Genomic DNA, 23,079 nt, shown 5'->3' with positions numbered 1-23,079 from the left:
CCAGGGGATGGGCTGTGGTAAACAGAGCCACCCATGTACCTGGGACAAATGTCCCCGGCATAGCCAAGGCATCACAGGGTGCTGGTATATTGTGGAGGGGCTAGATACAAGATAGTCTTCCTGAAGGAGGCACCAAAATGTCTCTGGGCTGCCCGAGTGTCCCTCCATCTCTAGGTCAGGCAGTGGGGGAGGTGGCGTCCCAGGAGAGGTTCATATCCTTGGCTCCTTTCTTTTGGAATAATCAATAACCAGGAGTATAAACTAGGTTTTGAAGACTCTGTGGTTGAGGGGAACGTGCTGGGGAGATGGTGGGGACGTATATATGAATGGATTCATCGCCTCCCTGAGATGTTTAGAGACAGGGACATTGAGGAGAGGAGAAAGGAGAGAAAGACAGGGCAGATGGAGAGGAAAAGAGAAAAATTCAAATAAAGGTGGGAGAGAGGAAAAGAAAACAAATCCAGAGGGAGAGGGGAAAAGGCAGCAGGGAAGTCCTAGATGAAGTTAGTACGACCTGTTGTTGTTAGTTACCTCTGAGTCCATTCTGACTCAAGGCTGTGACCTTTTGGAAGCACATCACCAGGCGAGTCTTCTGAGGCACTTTTTGGTAGATTGGAACCACCCACCTTTCAGCCAGTAGTCATGTGCTTAACCGTTTGCACCCCTCAGGGACTCCTTGTTGTGACCTAGGTGACAGGACTTCCAGACAGCACTGAGAGCTGGATTTGGAGGGGCTGTAGGAGCTAGGAGCCCTGGTGGCACAGTGGTTAAGAGCTCAGCTGCTAACCAAAAGGTCTGCAGTTCAAATCCACCAGCTGCTCCTTGGAAACCCTATGGGGCAGTTCTACTCTGTCCTATAGGGTCACCATGAGTCGGAATTGACTCGATGGCAACAGGTTTGGGTTTTTTTGGGTCTAGGAGGGCACTCCCTCTACCACTTGTGCCCTCCAGCTCCACAGCCTAGGGCCAGAACTTCCATAACCCCCTCTGTGTGTCCTGCCACCCAGGGACCAAGGTGTCCATGGCCCAGACCAGGGCTGTGCTGCAGAGAGGGCTGGGGAGGGACCAGGCTGCAGCTGTTGGAGACTGAGACCTCTTCAGAGAGCCCTGCTCCCACCCCCTCCCAGGCTGCTGGCATGGAAGGCAGAGCCTGGTATCACGGAGTGCTGGGCAGAAACTGGGTTGGGACCTGGGGTCTTGTGCCCCACCTGAATCTGGACTGGTCTCACTGATGGGTCTGGCTGCAGTGGAAAGGGGGCAGGGAGGTGGGCAGGGAGGGGAGTGGGAGGGGGCTGGCTGGGAGGCTGAAGGGAAAGTGACCCACAAGCCTGGGGACTCAGTAGTTTCAGGACCTGAAGAAATAAGATGGAAACTTGGCATTCTTTGGTGCTTTTCTTATTTGGTGGTGCTCATGGCACCGCCTCGGATGGTGGGCCTTCGGGCCTCTGCAGAATTTATGCTTCTCCTTGGAGCGGAATATTTTCCACGAAAACCAGGAAAGAGATTCTTTTCTTTGTTCTTCCTTATTCCCTTTCTCCGTGTTTCTTTCTTTTTTTTTCTTTGGAGTGGCTTCCTCAAAGTGCCTCGTGGCACAAATGGTTTGCACTTGACCACTAACCTAAAGGTTGGCAGTTTGAACCCACCCAGAAGCAACACAGAAGAGAAGCCTGGGAAGCTTCTGTAAAGATTACAGCCATTGAAAACCCTGTGGATCAGCTCTGCTGCGTAACACGTGGGGTGGCCATGAGTTGGTATCGACTCAAGAGCAACTCAGCTACTAACCAAAACGTTGGCGGTTCAAATCCACCTAGAGGCACCTGGGAAGAAAGTCCTGGTGATCTGCTTCTGAAAGACCCTAGCCTTTGAAAACTCTATGGAGCACAGTTCTACTCTGACACACACATAGTTGCCATGAGTAAGAATCAACTTGATGGCAGCTGGTTTGGTTTCACCAATAAATACACCAATAAATAAATAAACTACCAAGATTGTCATCAGGGTTTCAGAACACTGGAGAAAAAGAGCCTCACCCAGATTCAGGCCAGAGTGGAGTGCCCACTTCCATTTCGGAGCCTTGGTCTTCTCTTCCATACAGTGGGCACAGAGTGCCAAGTGTAGAGGGAACAGGGCCAGCTTTGGGCAGATTCAAATCCCTTGTTGTCACCTGCTACCTGGTGGCCTCTGGCTGGTCCCACCCCCCTCAGTTCTCAGTTTTTGCTCCATAAAATGGGAAAAGGGCCCTGCATGGTGGGCTCTGCCGAGGCCTGCAGCCTGAGCAGATCCCCTCAGTAACCTCCAGCATCCCTGGCTCAGCCTCAGAAGCCCTGAGGCCCTGAAACCTGAGGGCGGCCAGGAGCCTCCAACCAGCATCAAAGGCAGAGCTGCGAGGGGCTTTGCAGAATCTTTAGTCAGGACAAAACTCTAACTCCCAGCCCCATTGCCAAAGGCATACCTGAGGCTTCTACCTTGTCCTCTCTTATGCGACAAGGGCAAGATGGCCTGGATTCTACCCACCCCTAGGGCTGCTCACTCTGTAGCCAGCAGAAAACTTCCTCAGGGGCAAGGTTTAGGGCCACAGAGTAACTTGCAGCTGCCCTAAATACAGTGTCAGAGAGTCTGATGAAAAGGGGAGAGACAGCCCTGGGCTAAACATGCTCTGCTGCTCGATAACTGGGCCTTGGTCTCTCCATCTGCTCAATGGGAAGAATAATCCTCACAACACCCAAGACGTACTACCAAGAAAGTCAAATACTGCAGTGAGTAAAAGTGGTTAGGGAACACTACAGGGGCCCACAGCCATCAGTTGTTTGTATTGCTTGGGTTCGAAAGTGTTCCTGGTAAATGCAAAGAGGACTCTGGAAGGCAGAGGATACTTTAATGCCTGCCTTACAGACATAGACCCTCCAGCTGCAAGTGGCTTATGGGATTGTCCAGGAATCATCTAGAATCTGGGGGAATGGCAAATCAGAATAAGTTTTGACACAAGAAGGAGCTAAAGAGGGCATTGCAAGGAGTGGGGTTAAGGGCCCTGGGGGCCAAGGATCAGCCTGGGTTAATTTCCGACTTCCTCTGTGGCCCCAGGCATGTGATATTTGGAAGATCTTGAAAGCTTTGGAATGTAGATAGATAGATGGATAGATGGATGGTTGGATAGACGAGTGATGGATGGATGAATGGATAGATGGATGGATGGATGGATGGATGGATGGATGGATGGATGGATGGATGGATGGATGGATGATGGATGGATGATGGATGGATGGATGGATGACGGATGGGAGATGGATGGATAGATGGATGGATGGAGGGATGGAGGGATGGAGGGATGGAGGGATGAAGGGAAGGATGGATGATGGATGGATGGATGACGGATGAATGGATGGGTGGATAGATAGATGGAGTATACACACACATATAACATATATATATACACATGTATAGTCTTTTTGATTGACTATGTATATATGTACATATGTATATATGTGGAAAACCTGGTGGCGTAGAGGTTAAGTGCCACGGCTGCTAACCGAAAGGTCGGCAGTTTGAATCCACCCGGCGCTCCTTGGAGCTCTACGGAGCAGTTCAACTCTGTCCTACAGGGTCGCTATGAGTCGGAATCAACTCGGCGGCAGTGCGTTTTTTTTTTTTTGGATGTATATATGTACATATATATGCGCACATGTATGTATATATATACGTGTGTATATATATATATATCTCCAGTGAAACCTGTGAGAGCCAGAACTGCCTTATTTTTCCAGGTCTCGAAAGATTTCCGCCTTTGACAGTGTGTAGTCTTACCACTTTTCTATTACATGTTTTAGTGGAAAATATTTGAGTTTTCCTTCCCTGACAGGTTTCCGCCTTACACAAGTTCCGGCTTTCACAGGTTGAACTCAGTCTTCAGTTTAACTCAGGCCTTTACTCAAAACTTAAAAAACAACTGGGTTGCTGTTAGTTACATGGAATAGGAACAAGGTGTGATGTCAGGAGACATGGCCTCTAGTCCCTGGCTTCTCACTTTCTTCCTGGACGAGCCTCAGTTTCACCATCTGTAGAATGGGAACAATACCTTTTTATCACGCGGCTCAAACTAAAATCTTATGTGGGGGCATACACTAACCCCAAGAGCAGACCCCATGGTTATGATGCCGTAGGGAGCAGCAGGGATCTGAGAGGGGTGGATGGGTCTGAATCACAGGACTTCACTCAGGAGCTAGATTGGACAGTCATATTCCATTTCCTGCACTTGTAAGGTACAAGTTAACCCGAACTGAAATCTTTAATGTAGCACTTACTAAGTGCCAGCACTCTTAGATGACTTAGGTGCTCACTAAACACCCACTGGGGGCAGTGGTGGGGCAGTGGTAGAATTCTCTCCTTCCATGAAGGAGACCTGGGTTCATTTCCTGGCCAAGGCACCCACCGCACACCCAGCCACCACCCGTCGGTCAGTGGAGGCTTGCCTGCTGCTATGATGCTGGCCGGGTTTCAGTGGACCTTCCAGACTAAGACAAATTCAGAAGAAAGGCCTGGTGATCTATTTCTGAAAATCAGCCAGTGAAAACCCTGTGGATCAAAAGGATCCAATCTGCTACCGTTCACGGGGATGGTGCAGGACCGGGAGGGTTTTGTTCCATTACGCGTGGGGTCACTGTGAGTTGGGGGCGACTCAGTGGCAACTAACAACAGCAACAAATACCCACGGCTGTCACTTGAAGGCGGTTGCTCCGAACAGAAATTCCGGGCAGGATTAAATGGAGTGGAATGGAATGGGCTGCGGGTCCTTCCAAACTGCCTGGGATGGCAGCTCCATCCTGTGAGTGGGAAAGGAGGAGGGCAGCAGGGCCCTGGGAGAATCCTGGGAGAGTCAGCCCCAAGGCTGGCTTGGGGAGGGGGTGGAGCTCTCCCTCCTTCCCAAGCTCTGATCCCTTTTCTGCCCCGGAGAAAACTTGAGCCGGGTGCTTGCCGGGGGGGGGGGGGGGGGGGGGGGGGCCACAGGGCTGACCAGGACAGCCTGGGGAGCCAACAGCCACGGCTTTACCTTTGCCCACAGCTGTGGAGAGAAGGCCAGGCTCCTTAACTTGCTTTAGTCTTCGCTCATGCTCTTCCTAATAGGGTACAGTGTGTGTGGGGGGTTCACACCCCCAGACTGAGCCTGGCGAAAACTGCAAATAGGAATGAGTCCCAACAAGGATCCTGCAGGCAGGGGTGGGTCTAGGCTCCCTCGCCCACACTCTGGGGTCAGAGCAGAGGATCTCAGCTTCTTGGGGACCACAGAACAAGACCAGCAAATCTTTCCCAGCCACTTGCTGCATGCCAGGGGCTGTTCTCCACACTTTATGCACATTAAAAACCAGTTGCCATCGGGTCGACTCCAACTCATGGTGACCCTTGTGTGCCAGAGTACAACTGTGCTCCATAGGTGTTTCAGTGGTTGATTTTTCAGAGTTGGTTTTCCAGGCCTCTCTTCCAAGGTGCTTCTGGGTAGACTTGAACCCCCAACCTTTTGGTTAGTGGCCAAGTGTATTAACTAACCACTTAAACCACCCAGGAGTCAAGGTTTTGGATATGGCAAAGAAGGTAAGAAAGGAGCTCCTGGAGACTCCAGGGTGGCCCCACCTGCTCCAGGTGAGCCTTGGCTTGGTCAGCCCTTGAACACCACTTTCTCTGACAGTGTTGCAGGGTGAGACCCACCAGACTGCTGCTGTCCCTGGGAAAGAGCTGTTTTTTATCTGAGTCAGCCTTCCCAAGACCTCTTGGGGCTGCTGGCCTCCCTCCAGGACTCAGGCCCAGAAGGCAGCCCCGCCCCAGGCAGAGGCCTCAGAAATCAGTATGAGCAGCCCAGAGTCGAGGGGAAACTAAGACCCATTGAAGGACATGGACTCACCCAGGGTCAACCCCCAACCTCTATGAAATACGTACTTTTTTATCATCCCATCTTGTTGTTGTGAGTGCCGTCGAGTCGGTTCTGACTCACAGCAATCCTATGTACAACAGAACGAAACATTGCTATGTTTGAGCCGATTGTTGCAGCCACTGGGTCAATCCGTCTTCCCCTTTTTCGCTGACCCTCTACTTTACCAAACATGGTGTCCTTCTTCAGGGACTGGTCCCTACAGATAACATGTCCCTACAGATGGAGAAATGGAGATTCTGAGAGGTCACACAGCTAATAATTGGCAAAGCTGTGATGAAGCCCAGTCATGCTGACACCACCAGCTGCTTCATCCTGGCCGCCACCCCCTCGAGATGCCCCCACAGATCCTGGCAGGTATCACCAGCCTGTCATCTCCTCTCCTGAAGCAGCCCCGTATCCCACACTTGCTAGCAGCCAGGCCCAGAGGTCGGTCTGCACGTGCTTGAGACCTTTGGATTCTACCCCCGACCCCTAATAATTGCAGCACTACTTACTCTACTTCACACGGGAGGAAACTAAAGATGGGTAACTTCCCAGAACCCTCATAGGCTGAGAGGACCTCAAGGGAATGCAAGAGATGTCTGGGCCCACAGGGAGTGGGGGTCCCTTCAAGGTCAGCCCCCCCTCATCTGCATGTGCCCTCCTCTCAGTGGGCTGAGAGTTTAGCCCAGATACAGGCCACTGGGCACAGGGGCCAGTGGACAGCTGGCTACAGTGGGGTGAGAAGAGGTAACACAGCTTTCCCCCCTCAGCACCCACACACATGCCAGCTACTTGGAGCAACGTTTCCAGAATTCCCGGAAGGTTGGAAGATTGGGGTTCACATTCCAACCTACAGCTCACATAGGCCCTCATCCCCTGCCCCTGCCCAAATCTTAATTTTCTGGTCTGTAGTATGGGCACAATGTAGCTGGATTAAGCTCCTTTGGGAAGATAACTGGGGTGTAGAAGGGGCCCTAGGGGCATAGTGGTTAAGAGCTATGGCTGCTAACTAAAATGTCGGCAGTCCGAATCCACCAGCCACTTCCTGGAAACCCTATGGGGCAGTTTTACTCTGTCCTATGGGGTTGCTATGAGTTGGAATTGACTCAACGGCAATTGGCTTGATTTGTTTTTAAGGCGTGGAAGACTTAAAAAGTTAATTCAATGGACAGGATCTGTACCTCTCACGGCTGTCGGGAGAGTGATTACACGAAGGAGCTGACAATGTCAACGTGACTAGGCCAGTGACTGACCCACAAGGGGGTTCAGTAAGAGCCTGGTGAGTCTGGAATTAGCTGCAGGAGACCCGTGATTCCAGGAGGCTGTCCTTGGCTACCTTTGCCTCCTGTAAGGTGTGTGGCCAGGGAAGGGGCCTGTAGCCAGGTCCTGTGGACAAGCCTCTGAAGGGCCTACCTCCAACTGCAGAGCCAGCAGCTGCCTAGAGGTGAGAGGCTGGAGGGGTCCCCATTAGATACTTGTTCTACCCCTTATGAACTGCTGACCCGTGCCCCACCACAGTTACCCAGCGATGAGATAGACTGTCTCGTTCAATTTTTGCTGATAAGAAAACTGAGGTCCAGGAAGGGGAAGTGAGTTGCCCAAGGTCACACAGCTAGGAAGCTGCAGAATTGAAACTAGGCCTAGGGCTCCTGACATCCAGACCTGAGGGTCTGAGGCAGAGAATGGAGCACGGCTCCCAAACACCCTAACAGTGCCAACCTGCTATCTTCAAGGCCTACAGCCTCCTCTCACTGTGCTGGGATAACCCAGCTTTGCTTAGGAATCACAACTATCATTTGATAGAGCTTTGCAGAGCGATTCTTCTATAACATCTCTTAAGGCTGTTATAGGGACTAAACCAAACGATTTCGATAAAGGGCCCAGCACAGGTCCCACCCTCAGGCTCCTATGGGTGTCCCACCTCTCAGCCCTCCGCCCACCTCCTACAGGTGTTCCACCCCTCACTCCCCTACCCCCCATGAGTGTCCCACTTCTCGTCCCCATCTCCTCAAGTGTATTCCACCTCCCACGTGTGTCTCACCCCTCGCCACCCCTCGCCTCTCAGGGTGTCCCACCTCCCCCTCTGGCTTGTCTTTCCCCAAAGCAGTGATTCCCAACCACCTGGGGAGCTCTCAAAATAAGTTTGATACTGGGACACACCCCCAGGGATTCTGATTTAATTGGTCTGAGATGGGACCCAAGCGCTGATACTTTTTTAAAACAGATTTTATATACTTTTTATTTTCAGTAAATATGTTACTACTTAAAATCCTGTGCCAAGGATGACACGCAAACTTGTGAAGCGTTCCATATTTTTTTTGGAGCCCTGGTGATGCAGTGGTTAAGAGCTCGTCTGCTGATATAAAGATCAACAGTTCGAATCTACCAGGCGCCCCTTGGAAACCCTATGGGACAGTTCTACTCTGTCCTCTATGATCGCTGTGAGTCAGAATCGACTTGATGGCAACAGGTTTGGTTTTGTTATGTTACTACAGTATAACATACTCACAGAGAAGTGTATAGATTCTGAGTGGACAGTTCCAGGAATCCTTAAGAAGGGCTCCTCACCTGAGGAAACCCTCAGATCAAGAAATATAACACTCCTGGCTCTCTGGAAGCCTCCCGTGTGGCCGTTCCCAGTGAGTAATCCCTCAAAAAAAAAAAAAAAGTTAAAAAAAAGTTTTTTTTGTACCCCCATCCTGACTTCTATCACCACAGATCAGTTTTGCCTGTTTTCTTATTGTTGTAAAAATATACATAACACACAACATTTGCCAATTTAGTGTTTTTCACATGTACAAGTTAGTGACACCTATTACATTAATGACATTGTACAACCACCACCACCAATATCCATTGCCAAATTTTCTATCACGGTAAACAGAAACACAATGCTTCCTTAAGCAATGACTCCCTCTTTCCCCCTCCTTCCTGCCCTTGGCAGCCACTGATAAGCTTTGGTCTCTATACCTTTGCCTATTCTAGCTATTTCATATGATTGAGATCATACAATATTTGTCTTTTTGTGATTGACTTACTTCACTCAGTGTAATGTTTTCAGGGGGCATCTATGTTGCAGTATACATCAGGGCTTCATTTCTCTTTATGGTTGACTATTCTTGAACTTCATATAAATTGGATCATGTATCAAATAAACCCATTGCCATCAAGTTGATTCTGACTCAAGGCGACCCTCCAGGACAGAGTAGAACTGCCCCATAGGATTTCCAAGGAGTGGGTGCTGGATTCGAACTGCGGATCTTTTTGGTAAGAAGATGAACGCTTAACCACTGCGCCACCAGGGCTCCGAATCATCTATAACCAAAAACCAAACCCAGTGCCATCGAGTTGATTCCGACTCATAGTGACCCTATAGGACAGAGTAGAACTGCCCCCTAGAGTTTCCAAGGAGCGCCTGGTGGATTTGAACTGCCGACCTCTTGGTTAGCAGCTGTAGCACTTAACCACTACACCACCAAAAAAAAAAAAAACCACCAGGGTTTCCCCAAATCATCTATAGGTGTTCTGTATTATCTGTGAGGTTCATCCTGCTGGTGTGTGTAGGCAGAGTTTGTTCACTTCACTGGTACATGCTATCCACCCTGGGAACGTATTACAGTGAAGTCGTTCATTCCACTGGACATTCAAATGGGCCTTTGGGTAGTTTCCAGTTGGATTTATTATGAATAGCGCTGCTATGAATATTCTTGTGCTTGTCTTTTGGTACAGATGTATCTTGGGCATATAGCTAGGAGTGGAATTTCTAGGTCATAGGGCATGTGTATTTCCCCTTTAGCAAATATCATTAATTTTCCAAAGCGGTTTTACCAATTTTACACTCCCACCAGGGGTGGTGAGAATTCTGGTCGCACCACATCCTCCCCAGAGCTAGATATTTTCCATCTTTTATTTGAGCCATCTGAAAGGTATAGAGGCGTTGCATTGGTGTTTTCATTTGAATTTGCCCAAACACTAATGAAGTTCAGCACTTTTGTGCTTGTTTTTTGGCCATTTGGAGGCCCTCTTTGTGAAGTACCCACTTTGTGAAGTACCTGGCTTAGTCCTTTGGGGATCAGTTAACTAGAGAATGCTGCATTAAAACAAACACCCTAAATAAGCATTGATTCTCATGGTCAGGTTGATTGTAGGCTGATTTCAGACCAGCTGGTCCAGGCCAGCCCTGGCTGGGACACTCACATCCAGGCTGCAGGCCCTGCTGGGCTGGGCTCCTTCAGGCAGGGTGGGCTCAAGTTGCCCCTCTTGGGTTCACTCTGGGGCCCAGGCTGAAGGGGCAGTGACTCCAGAAGGGGAGGCTCCTCTCTTGGTGACGGCAGCAGAGTGAGAGCAAGCCCCATCTCACAAGCCCATGTCAAGTTCTGCCTGCATCATGTCCACCAACATCCATGGGCCAGGGCAAGTCACATGGCCAAGTTCAACATCAAGGGGGAGGAGGGGATACGTTGTCTCCAGGGAGTGGGGGTGGGGTGAATATATGCTGAACTAACTGAATGATAGCACTGTATTTGGGGTACTTATAAAAGACTTCACATGACAGAACCACCAGCCAGCAGTCACACCGCACACCAGTCAGTCAAAGCAAAAACCAGGCTTAGTTGGTTTTACTTCCTTTCCTAAAAGTAGTCAACTCAGCCAAAGTTCAGTTCTCCCTTCAGGCATTTTTTTTTAGAAGAAAGTCCCGGGAATTAATGTGGCAAATTATTTTAATGATTGATTTTACCATCTCAAGTGGTGGGCCTGCCTAATTCATCTCTAGTATTCTCAGCCCTAGCACAATGCAGAGAAATGGAGAAATGCCCGGATAGGATGGTGTTGGATGACAGGAAGAAAAGAATGCAAACATTGCTTCTAAGCTCAAGAGGGCAGGGGTTTTTATGTGTTGAGATCATTGTCATATTCCCAGTGCTTAGAAGAGTGCCTGGCACAGAATAGGTGCTCAGCAAATAATTACCCAGCTAGTGGATGTATGCACAGGTGGGTGCACAGGTGGCTGTCTGGAGTGGAAAGGTGAGTGGGTGGATGGTTGGCTGAATGAATGGTGGGTGGATGAATGGATGGATGAGAGGATGAATATATGGATGGGTGGGTGTGTGGAGAGATGGATAGACGACAGGATGTATAAGTAGATGGATGGGTGGAGGCTGGAAGTTTGGATGGTTGGACAGATGGATGAATTGGTAGGTGGATGGACGGATGGATGGAAGGATGGATGAGTGGATGGAGAGGACGGTTAGATGGGGAATGGACTGGTGAGTAGGTGAGTAAATGGATGGAGAGTAAATGGGCAGATGAATGGACAGATAGATGAATGGGTGGGTGTTTGGGTGGATCATATGACCAAATGGATGAATGAAAGAGTGAATGTGTGACTGCTAAATGTACAAAATCTTTAGTGACCAGGATGGTTTTGATCTCCTCACAGGGTTTTCTGACTGCTGCTTCCTCCCCCCACTGAGTATCTCAGCTGGAGGCCGGGGTGGGAGGTAGAGGAGGATGGCCACGGAGATCAGTGCCCGGAATAGACAGCGTGTCATTGGGAATGAGGAGTACAGCCTGTACAGCAGCCTGAGCGAGGATGAGCTGGTCCAGATGGCCATCGAGCAGAGCCTGGCTGACAAAACACGGGGCCCCACCACTGCTGAGCCCACCGTACCTGCTGGTGCCACCAACCACCCACCCGCCCATTCCTACCCGTGGACCAGGTGAGCAAGGGGATCAATGAGGTGAGCTGGGCATTCCATAAGGTACAGATCCCAACCTTTGTCAATCCCACAGTAAATTACCCCCGTATCCAGGACCTTCTAAGCACCTTCATGATTTACATTTATTATCTAACTTTATTGAGCCCTGAGTGTGCCAAGTGCTGTTAGGTGCTGTGCGCACTTCGTCTCATTTAATCTTCTTCAGGATCCTCGAGGTAGGCTCTATGCTATATTGTCATTTCACAGATGAGGAAACTGAAGCTCAAAGAGGCTAAGCAACGTGTCCCAGATCACACAGCTAGTAGGTAGGGCTGCAGAGATTGGAACTGTCTGGCTCTGAAGGCCATGTTCTCACCTTGCACCATGGTTTTAGGTTTGAATGAGGTGGGACTGATGTTTTCAGTCCTATCAGCACTTCCAACCCTATCCATGCAGTCTCCCTGGGAAAACATGCCTGGAAAGTAAAGGACATCTGCCTAGCAGTCATCTTGCCCCTGGCCAGGCTTCCCTGTCTTAGCACCCCCTCATATCCCAGCCCCAGGACTAGCTACAGCAGTGCCAGCCAATAGAAATGACCCAAGCCAGAACTGCAGTCTACTTATGCAATTTTAAATTTCCTAGTCTACCATCACCAGTTGTCGTGGGGTCGATTCTGACTCATGGCGTGTGTCAGCGTAGAGCTGTGTGCCGTAGGGTTTTCAATGGCTGATTTTTAAGAAGGGGATCGCCAGGCCTTTCTTCTGAGGCATGTCTGGTTGGACTCAAACCTCCAACCTTTCAATTAGCAGCTAAGCATATTAATCATTTACACCACCCACGGGCTTCAAAATTTTCTATTAGCCACATTAAAAAAAGTAAAAGTTAACAAGTGGAATTAATTTCAATCATATATTGTATTTACTCCAATATGTCCAAATATTATCATTTCCACATGTGATCAACATAAAAATTAGTAATGAGATTTTTACAATTTTTTTCACATCATGTCATTGAAAGACAGCGTGTATTTTATGCTCACCTGAAAAAAACCAAACCCATTGCCGAGTGACCCCGTAGGACAAAATAGAACTGCCCCGGAGGGTTCCCAAGGCTGCAATCTTTACAGAAGCAGACTGCCACATCTTTCTCCCGTGGAGCACCTGGTGGATTCAAACTGCCCACCTTTCAGTTAGCAGCTGAGCGCTTAACCACTGTGCCACCAAGGCTCCTTTTTGTACTCATAGCACATCTCGGTTTAGACCAGTCACATTTCAAATGCTCACTAGTCACCTGTGGCCTGTGGGTACTGTGCTGGACAGCTCAGGTCTAAAGCACATTTTCTTTGTTAGAAGTGGGAGCCAGAGAGGTAATTAATGTTTTATTCTAAAATGCTTTTCGAAAAGAAAGGCACGCATTTTTAAAAAATGCTTTTGCTCATGATTGAGCCAAGGTCAAGTGTAATTGCTGTTGCCCTGGGGTGTGGGCCAAAAATCTCACTGTCCCCAGCAGCCAGTTGACTCCTGTGCGACTTTGGGCAAGTCACTGAACCTCTCTGAGCCTCAGCTTCCTTCTCTGGAAATAATAACATCAATAAACACACTGTTTCAAACATCCAGTTACAGTTGACAGGGGATGAAGGTGGGTGATGGTACAGCCTAGCCCTCTCCCCTGATGGAACCTACCAGGGTTCTTCCCAAACGACTTTGCCTCTTGGTGAGGCTGGACCACCTCTGCCAGGTAGGCTAGGAAAAGGCCCGGGCTGCCCAGAGCTGAGGAGGCTCTTTTTGATGGTGAGGCAGCAGCAGCATCTTTGGGCAGCTGGAAGGAAGATGAGGCTCCAGGACCCTGCGCTGCCCCTGAGGACGTTCCATTCTCCAACCTAATCAGAAACCAGAACCCAGAGCCAAGGACTTCGTTCATGGTGGCCTGAGCTGGAAAGGCCCTGGTTCGTGTTCTGGCTGGTTCAGCGGAAGTCAGACCACAGGTTCCTCTTTCTCAGGAGGGGATCAGGTTGGGGTAAAGGCATCCTCCCTGGGAAGACAGACAGCCAGCACATCCCCCGAGGCATCTGAAGTCTGCTCCCCTGTGGGGGAGCCCACCCAGAGTTCCCAGGACCCTTAAAATCACCAGAGCTGAGTGTCCCAGAGGCCCAGCCCCTGGCCTCCTCCTCCATTTAGTGGGCAGCACATAGGGACCCCAAGTGGGGCATTTATCCAGACTCCTGGGAACAAAGGTCTCACAGAGGAGGGAAATGGCTTATCCAAGGTCATATTGTCCTCACGTTTTTTCTTTTCTTTTAAGACCCAGGCACAAGGAATGTGGCGGGGGCGGGGGGGGGGGGAGGTGGGGGGAGGAGGATTCAGTGTGCATCTTCTCACTCTTGATGTGACCCGAATCCCCCGCCAAGTCCGGTTCTGCCCCTTCATCTCTGGAAGCCGGAGGTGCTTAGGCCCTGCTAGGCAAGCCAACCCTGTTAATGGGATTTCGAAATGCAATTCTCGTCCTTGTCCTTTCTCCTCCTCCCCCAAGAGCACACAGAGCGCTTCCCCTGGGCTGTTGTTGTTAGGTGCCATCGAGTCAGTTCTGACTCATAGCGACCCTATGTAGAATAGAATGAAGCGCTGCCCAGCCCTGCTCCATCCTCACAATCGTTGCTATGCTTGAGCCCGTTGTTGCAGCCACTGTGTCAGTCCATCTTGCTGGGGGTCTTCCTCTTTTTCGCTGACCCTCTGCTTTACCAGGCATGATGTCCTTCTCCACGGACTGATCCCTCTCGGCAACATGTCCTAAGTATGTAAGATGCAGTCTTGCCATCCTTGCTTCTAAGAAGCATTCTGGTTGTACTTCTTCCAAGACAGATTTGTTCGTTCTTTTGGCAGTCCGTGGTATATTCAATATTCTTCTCCAACACCACAGTTCGAAGGTGTCCATTCTTCTTCGGTCTTCCTTATTTGTTGTCTGGTTTTTGCATGCGTATGAAGTGATTGCAAACACCTGGGCTGGCAATCATCCATTTACTTTATGCTTGTAAGAGCCTCCCATTGAGAATGCACCCATTTTACGGATGATGAACCATGCTCAGCAGAGTCAGGAAGTCTGGCCTGCTGTGAAGTTCAGACACTTAGCCAGGCTCTGCTGCTCAGCAAAGGCCCCTTTCTGTTTCCTCCTTCCCCCTTTAAGCAGGGTTTTGGTCTCATTACATCCACCTCCCACCCATGGAGATTTGGGGTCCCGGAAGATGTGTGGCACACACACTTGAGCTCTCACCTGCCCAGACATCACAGGAAGGACGGGTTCCTGGTTCAGCTTTATCCCTGAGTATCGCAGTTCCCATCCAAAGAGACACAGAGGAGGTCTAAGAAAAGGGCATTTATTCATGTCCCCGGGGCTCCACCTGGCCACCTCCTCATCCTGCAGGGTCCTGCCAGCTCCTCACAGTCCTGCCGGATCACCCTCCAGGCTAGGTGGGTCACTCCTGACTCACTCTTGCCTTATTGTTTCCTTCATGGCCCTGAGCCTGACAGCTCAGAATTTTTTATTCATTTCCACCTGTTCCCATCCTTAGGAAGCTCCCTGAGGGCAGGGACCTCATCTTTCTGCCTCCCTGTGTAGCTCGGTACCTAGCCCAGGGCCTGACCCATGGCAAAACCCGTAGAGAAATCTGTGAGCGAATAAATGGGTGAACAAAGGAATGAATGAAGAGGCAGCAGAGTCAAAGTGGAAGGAGAAGTGGGTTTGGGGTTTAAATCTTTCCTCTATCATTTACCGGCTGTGCAACCTTAGGCAAGTTACTTAATCTCTCTGAGCCCTCACAGCCTCATCTCTGAAATGGCAATAACAGACACTTGCCTTGCTCACCTTTCAGTATTCTTATGGAACTCAAACAAGATGAGGTAGGTGCTGGAGCCTTCCTCACCCGCTGCAGCTTGAGTGGGCTTCCCCCACCTCCCCCCTTGTGCCCACCTTTGTGGTACTCTCTGCTTCCCAGACAAGCTTACTTGCAACCCTGGGCAGGCATGGTCTGGCCTCCTGACGGTGTCCCCAGCTACACTGTGATCTCCCTGGGGACAATGAGCAGATATTATTCATTATTGTACCCTTCACGCCCAGCAAAGAGCCCGGATCATTCTAGGTGCCCAGTAAATGCTTATAGGCAAACAAGTGCACTTGGAAGGAAACCTGGTGGCACAGTGGTTAAGAGCTTGGCTGCTAACCAAAAGGTCAGCAGTTTGAACCCACCAGCCACTCTTTGGAAATTGTATGGGACAGTTCTACTCTGTCCTATAGGGCCACTATGAGTCAGAATCCACTCGACAGCAAGGGTTTTTAAGTGTATTTGAAAGCCAATACAATGCTTTAGAAATGTAATTGATTGCTTTCGTCTTGTAACCAAGATGGTGACAGTGGATGTAAAGATTCAACTGAGTCTTTGGGGTCCTAGAAACAAAAGCCAGATCAGCATCCCAGAGAAGACAGGATGTTCCCTCTTAAAGCCATTTTGCAACTGCTCCTCTCTCGCCACAATGTAAGGGACAACCTTGGAAATACGCGTGAGGACCACTTGTCAACACTGGCCCACTGAGGGCTTCTCAAGGTAGACCTGGTTTTGTGTTCCGTGGAGAAGTAGGGTCCATGCATCTGCGAAGCAGGGAGCCGCCAGCTACCCTGGCTGGACCAATCAGAGCAGGCTCAGGAAGCTGGGTCTTCTCATCCTTTAAACTTCTGCATTTTATTTATGGTTACATTTCTAAGAAGACAAAGCAGGAAAAGATGAAGCAGGCACTTGCTTAGGCTAATGTTTGCACAGCTGCAAATCACTCCACCCTCAACACTATGCACTTGTAATGTGCCAGGTGCCTTCCTGGCACTTGGATGTGAATCACCTGGGCCCTGCCCTCCCCAGGCTCGCCGTTAGTGGGGATAAAGGCCCAGAGGCACATCATGACCCTCAAGAAAGCAGCAATGGGCTCGATCCAGTTTCAGAGGAGAGACTCAGAAAGGGTTGATTCCCTTGATTGAGGAGATGGGTTTTGCAGAACAAATAGGAGTTTGCCACAGACTAGAAGAAGCGAGCTTCTTTGAGCCTCCTTCCCAGAGTGGATGAGAGGCTTTGTGCAATGAGCCTGCCATGTGGCTTGGCCAGTAGCAAGCACCTAGTGAACTGCGGCACGGGTGGGAAGGCAGAAGTTGCCGCAGCGTGGGAGTTGCATTTTTCTCACCAGGTGATGCCTCTCTGCACAGGCCTGGAGGGATGGATTGGCCAGTGGGTGAGAGGAAAACTGAACTCTTGTGGGTGGGGGGCTGAGCCCAGAGACCCTGCAGGAATGGGGATCTAGGTTCGTTATAAACTGTCAGCCTTTTGCCTCTCTACCCAAGAGGACAGGGCGCTGGTTCTCCAGCAATTGAGATCTTGGCACAAAACCACACAACACCAAGATTACCACATAGGGTTTTACCCCTTTGGCGGTTGTCTTCATTACAATTTATAGAGTTCCCACTGTGGGCCAGTCACTGTGCTGGTGACACCTGTGCACATCACAGGGTTGGTGTGAGGCTAGTGGAAGGAGCAGAGGTAAGGGTGCTGGCACACGGCGCTTGGAGCTGACGCTCCATATTTGCTAACTCCCCTCTCTGTTAAGACGCTTACTGCCGTCTGCATTCACGCCAACTCTGCCCGTCCTGGGCTGGCCTGGGCTCCCGGTGAGGTCTGATGAGCAGCCCATTTGCTGGCTCACCCAGGATCTGGGGGCAATGGCACCTCAGCCCTGCTCACCACCCTCACTGAGCCTGACCTGGCTCTGAAGTTGGGATCAGCAGACTCCAGGATTGGGGTGATGGTGACGCTGGGGTGGGCTGCAGTCCCACCTCCAGACCTGCCTGCCGACACGAAAAGCCCAGAGGCCATGGGCCCTATGGGGGCTGCTTCCAGGTCATGACCTTTGTCCGCATCCCGCCCCAGCCAGGCCTTCTCACCTCTGATGACTCAGCCTGCGGTTTGCTCTGCTGGGAATTCCCCTGCTCTTGGCCTCCAGGGGAAGTGGGGCCTCTAGCTTTGATCGGAAAGATGTTGGAGCCTGGCTCCCCACTCAGCTCAGAGACTCACAACTCAGTAACTCTGAGCAGTCATCCCTCTGGCCCCCAAAACCAAGTTAGTGCACCCCAGTTTCCATGCTCCCGGGAGGAGCCCCCCTGCCTCCACCCCAGCTCCTCCTCTGCAGCTCTGTGGTTGTGTGTGTCCTTGCACCTACCCCACTGGCCTCTGAGCACCTAGAGGACCAACAGAGAGAAGTACCTTACGGATCTTCAGCCCCGGCCCCTGGCACAGGGCCTGGCACCCAGCAGTAGCTGGGATGCCTTTGCTGAATTGAACTCAGGGTCTCTGTTTCCTTATCTGCAAAATGGGAACAATACATCCGCTGCCTCCATCAGACAGCGGGGAGGATGGAAACAAGGCGAGGCCTGGACGGGCTTTGTGAACGTTAGCCGTGTACAGTCGGGCAGGGATGTGGTCGCGGCATCATCTCACCACCTCTATCAGCCTCACTGTTGCTGCTGCCGCTGTTGTTGTTATTATACCATCAGAAACAGGTCCTGGTTTGGGGTGGTGTGGTGGTTTTCACCAGTCCTTATTACCTCCCTGGGGCAGCGGAGGTTCAGTGATAGGATTCTTGCCTTCCATGGGGGAGACCTGAGTTCAATTCCTGGCCAATGCACCTCACTTAAAGCCACCACCAGTCTGTTAGTGGAGCTTATGTGATGCTATGATGCTGAACAGGATTCAGGGCAGCCCTTTGTATTAAGACAGACCAGGAAGAAAGGCCTGGTGATCTACTTCTAAAAATCAGCCATGGAAACCCTATGGATCACAACAGTCTGACCCACACCTGATCATGGGGATGGCGCAGGACCAGGCAGTGTTTTGTCCTGTTGTGCATGGGGTCACCATGAGTCGGGGTCCATTTGATGTCAACTGACCACAAAATTACCTTACTGAAACTTTCTAACCACAGTAAACGATTGGGTTCCATGCATGGACAGTGATGAGGGTGGCCAAGACCCAGGGACCACAGGGGAAAAGACACCAAGGGCCTTGTTAAGGCAGCAGGGCTGGAGAGCTTGGAGGGTGGCTGGCCAGGGCCTGCACTCCACTCACCCCTGCCCGGCTGTCCCCTTTACTTGGGTAGAGCGAGCTCGGAGAACACTGAATTCAGCACTTCCAGGGCCTGGGGGAGCTCTGGCTGCCAGGCTTGCACCCTCCAACCCCCGACCAGGACAGCCCCACTGGGCCAGCTTTACACGCTGAGTTTCCCATACAGCTCATTTCTGCTAAGGCTCCACAGCTACGAACGCAGCAAGGAGCCCTCTGGCCGGGTCTTGCCCCTGTTTAGCAAATGAGGAAACTGAGGCCTGGAGTCGCAGGTCTGTGAGTGTGGAGGCTGCAGACCTGGGGAGAGGAATCTGAAGGAACCGGGAAGGCAGGAAGGTCTGCACCTTTGGAGGAGGGAGCGCGGCCAGGGCTCTGGCAGAGGCCAGCTCTGACTCTCGCTCACCCACCAGCTGCCTGGGGCCCTGGGCAGTTCCTTGGCCTCTCGGTGCCTCGTCTGCAGGAGGGCAGTGACCTGAGCATCACCTCCGGGGTGGCTGTGAGGATTAAAGCATTAACACACCCAAGGGCTGATGGTGGCATCTTGTCCCCTCCGAACGCTCAGTAGAAGGTAGCAGCAATGAGAGCATGATGGTGGAGGCAGGCAGGCCTGGAGCCAGCCCTGAGATGAGCTGAAGCAAGGACTCAGTGTGTCCTACCTTCTCTCTCTGCCTCCCCACCCTGACCCTCCAAGGATGTCCATAAATCTGAGCGTCCTGGCCTGTCCTGGGAGAGTATGGGTCCTTCCAGGATCACAATCCCAGCACCCAATGCCCCAGGGTGCCTGTTGCCAGCAGTGATGCCCTCCAATCCCACAGGGTCTGCCAGGCCCAAGACTGTCTGAGCCTGCTGGGGTGTAGACAGTCGGGGCCTGTCCCTGCTGGGCCACAAGCCGGGTCTCATTCCAGGTTCTCGGTGTGGCTGCTGCACCCCCTTTAACCCCTCCATCCTCACAACAGCCCAGTGGGGTGGATGTGGGGCATCTAGGGCCAGAGAAGTGCAATGACAAATGAAAGGTCACAGGTGTTGTGTGTCCCCTCTTTGCCTGGTAGTCCACCGTGCACTCTCTACCACTCATTCACACAGGCCTCACCCAGGCCCACCAGGCAGGGCTGTTCTCAAGGCCATCTTCCAAGCGGGGAAACTAAGGCACAGAGTTTCAACCTGCCCAAGGTCACGTGGCTAGGAAGTGCCAGAGCCTGGATTTGAGGCTGTGTCCATGTGCAGCCCTAGCCCTGGGTGCCTTCCTCCTGACCTTCTTGCTGTGACCTATATACTGTTTGCTTCAAACTCTTGAGGTGGGGTGAGGGGCATGAGTCTCTCATGAGGAGTTGGTGAGGTGGGGCCGGGGGCACATACGTGGCTTGGTCTCTCTGCTCTGCTTCCTGTTACCCGCTCTCCATGAGTTCCTGGTCCAGCCCCGAGGCCTGTTCACCCTGGGCCCTGCAGCCCACCGCTTCTCATATCCTCCCGGGGTGAAGAATGTCACCTTGCTTCCTATCTGCCTCCTGTGTGGTTGGCTGGGGAAGGGGACTGAGAGGTGGGGGTGAGGTTAACCTCACTGTTGTCTTATATGGTCATTTAACTCTCCCAGGGCTTCCTCCAAGGGCCAAAAATAATCCAGAGACACAGCAGCTGTGTCCAGAGCACAGAGAGGACGTGGCCATCTGCTCTGGTGCAGAGCCCGCATCTGTCTGTCTGCCCCCTCTCGCCCTGGCGCTCCCCCTGCCTGCCTCCAGCCATGACCCGCTTCTCCTATGCAGAGTACTTCTCTCTCTTTCACTCCTGTTCTGCGCCCTCCAGGTCCGCTGAGCAGCCTGAGCGCCCGCCAACCTCAGCCCACTTGGGCTTGTTCCAAGGGGTCATGCAGAAATACAACAGCAGCTTGTTCAAGACATCCCAGCCAGTGTAAGTGACCCCCACCCCGGGACTGTCCGAGTGCACTCTCCCAGTTGGACTTGCAGGGGTGTAGGAAACAGCCCACGGCGTGCAGGAAAGCAGGGACACTGAGGGGGACCTCTCGAGCCAGTCCCTCCCAGGTGTGTCCCTCTCCAGCCCAGCTGCTCCTGGTGAGTTGGCACGGTGGCCACAGACCCTGTCCTCAATGAGTGCCAGTCAGCCTGGCGTGTGATTCTCTCTCCAATTCTCTGGGTGGGGCCTGGGGGCTGGAATAACCTCCTGTGAGGCTCTGCGTCTGGGGGTCAGCAAGAGGGAGGCCCAGCAGAGTTCAGAGAAGCTGACGAGTTGCTCCACCTCTGGTCTGTCCTCCTTGTCTCCCTGTCACCTATGCCACTCATAGTATATCTGAGCCCATGTTCTGTTTTGCTTTGTGGTCCTTCTGGGCTAAGTACCATGTGCTAGACCCAGAAAGAGCTACAGCAGGGATTCTGTTGGACTGGCCCTGGGGTCCTGGGCTAGCTGGGTTCTTGGAAAATAGCCCTGTCCTGTTCCCTTCTCCACTCCCCCATTTGACCCTAGAAGCAGCTAAGAGCAAAAGAGGGGTCCTGCCACTGGAACCCCTATTTCTTTGCTCAGTTATGTTGCAGCCAGGGCAGGAGGGACTTGGCCAATGTTTTGTTCTCCTTCCTAGCTCTTTTCATTCCTCCTGCCCCCAGCGCCTTGGTGCTGCTCTCCACACTGCTGCCACTTCCTGTGTGATGCCCAGTGAGCCACTACCTTCTCTGAGCCCCCCATTCTCTGTGAGGCAGGGCTGGAGTGGACCAACTGGCCTCCCGGGTCCTGGTCTCAGATGACCTGGGGTCCCCCGCAGCCTCCTCCAAGTGGGTGGGGACTTTGGCTGAGGCCACAGAGAAGCCGATAGTTTGGCTGAGGGCTCCTGGCTCCTGGCCCGGCAACTCAGACCCAAGCAAGGTGATGTTGTGTGTGTGTTGGGGGGGGGATCCTGAAAGTGTTCCCGTGACATTTGTCCCTCCCCCAGCCCCCAAGACCATGAGAACAGCCTGCCCTCCCTCTTCACTGCAGCTGGGTCCCACAGGAGACTGGGGAGATGGGACACATACCCCACCGGCCTCTTCCTGATGCCAAAGGGACTGCACTGGCCACTCTTCAGAGGGCCTGGTCAAGGTGGCAGTGATGATGTTGACAGGATGTCAGGGCATATCTGGCCCAGTTCCCCATCGGCCTTGCTGCGTCTCTAACTCAACCGGCATCTTCTTTGCTCTGATGCTATTAATACCCGAAGAGGCTAAGAGTTGAGAGGAAGTGCCGCTCACGCTGGAGGAAGTTGCAGGGAGGGGGTAGGGGCTGGCGCTGGAGACCCTCAGATCCCACCCGGCCCCCTGACATGTAAGTCCCCGGCCTTGCCTTTTCCATCTGGGAAATGGGACCATTTATGCAGACCCTCCCCAGGAGTGTGCCTGGGAGTCACAGCAGTTGTGGTCCTCACTGACTCTCCAAGGATGAGGATGGGGGCAGGAGAGCTCAGTAAATGAGTGAGTGAATAAATGAATGAATGAATGAACAAAGTGGCTTTAATTGAGCCAAGCAAAGAATGTGTCATTCGCATTAGCCTTGAAAGCTCTTTGACATTCAGAAGTTTTAAATTGTGAAGGGTTCATATTCAAGTACTGAAGTCTTTCAGCAGCTAAATATTCTGGGGGCAAGGATGGAGGGAGGGAGTGAGGGGACGAGTTGGGAAGACAGGGGGAAGCACCCCCTAAATGTGCAGTGTGAACAGAGGCCTCACCTGAGGGTCTGGGCTTCGTCTGGGAGCTGCTGGTGAGCCCACCTGGGCCCACGAAGGTGGATGCCTGTAACTGTGAAGGCATCATGCTCCAGGCAGACATTGGACAGCTGAAAAAGCCTCCTCTAGAGGGATTTGTACCTCCCTTCGGAGGGTGGCACTGTGTGCCTAATCCTCTTTGTCAGAAGTGATCTCAGTATAATAGTAGCTGCAGTCACTGCAGGCCTGGCTCCCCAAATTCTCCTCCTGCCACCAAGGAGTTCTGTCTAGAAGCGAGCCTCAGTTCCACCTGCAGAAGGCGCCTGCCATGTTTCCGCCTGCTTCTAGCAGAGCTTTACTGAGCGTCCACTCTGTGCCCGATGTGAGCTCAACTCAGGGACACAGGTGTGGAAAAGCCCCGAGTCCAGCGACATGCACAGGGAGGGGGCTGCGATGGATAAGACTTGAGCCAGCGCCCCCACATTTACCTTCATGAACAACAAACGAACAAAAAAAGCCCCTTGCCGTTGAGTTGATTGCAACTCACAGCGACCCTATAGGACAGAGTAGAACTGCCCCCTAGGGTTTCCAAGGCTGTAAATCTTTATGGGAGTAGACTGCCACATTTTTCTCCTGAGGAGCAGCTGGTGGG

At 51.8% G+C, this 23,079-nt stretch overlaps 1 protein-coding gene and 1 long non-coding RNA gene across 4 annotated transcripts in view; one reads left to right on the top strand and one right to left on the bottom strand.

Annotated features, from left to right (window-relative positions):
• Positions 1-23,079, top strand: part of ASB2 (ankyrin repeat and SOCS box containing 2) — a 43,922-nt gene that overhangs the window by 2,091 nt on the left and 18,752 nt on the right. For 2 of the 3 annotated variants that reach the window (XM_049898305.1, XM_049898304.1), the window contains exons 2-3: positions 11,343-11,622; positions 20,549-20,653. In XM_049898305.1, the coding sequence (XP_049754262.1) occupies positions 11,414-11,622; positions 20,549-20,653 (314 nt within the window). In that variant the 5' untranslated portion in view covers positions 11,343-11,413. Of the gene's footprint in view, positions 1-1,310; positions 2,757-11,342; positions 11,623-20,548; positions 20,654-23,079 lie in introns of those variants that run through there. The other variant, XM_049898306.1, reaches the window with a different exon arrangement.
• Positions 15,651-21,920, bottom strand: LOC126084087 (uncharacterized). The gene is made up of 3 exons (XR_007518924.1): positions 21,766-21,920; positions 16,202-16,348; positions 15,651-15,662 (listed from the first exon to the last, which is right to left on the bottom strand). It is a non-coding gene; the product is annotated as an uncharacterized LOC126084087 (long non-coding RNA).

Source organism: Elephas maximus, chromosome 10, assembly GCF_024166365.1.
Source record: "Elephas maximus indicus isolate mEleMax1 chromosome 10, mEleMax1 primary haplotype, whole genome shotgun sequence".
Classification (NCBI taxonomy): domain Eukaryota; kingdom Metazoa; phylum Chordata; class Mammalia; order Proboscidea; family Elephantidae; genus Elephas; species Elephas maximus.
Note: the sequence above shows the minus strand (reverse complement) of the source record. Positions and strands in the feature narration are given on the sequence as shown.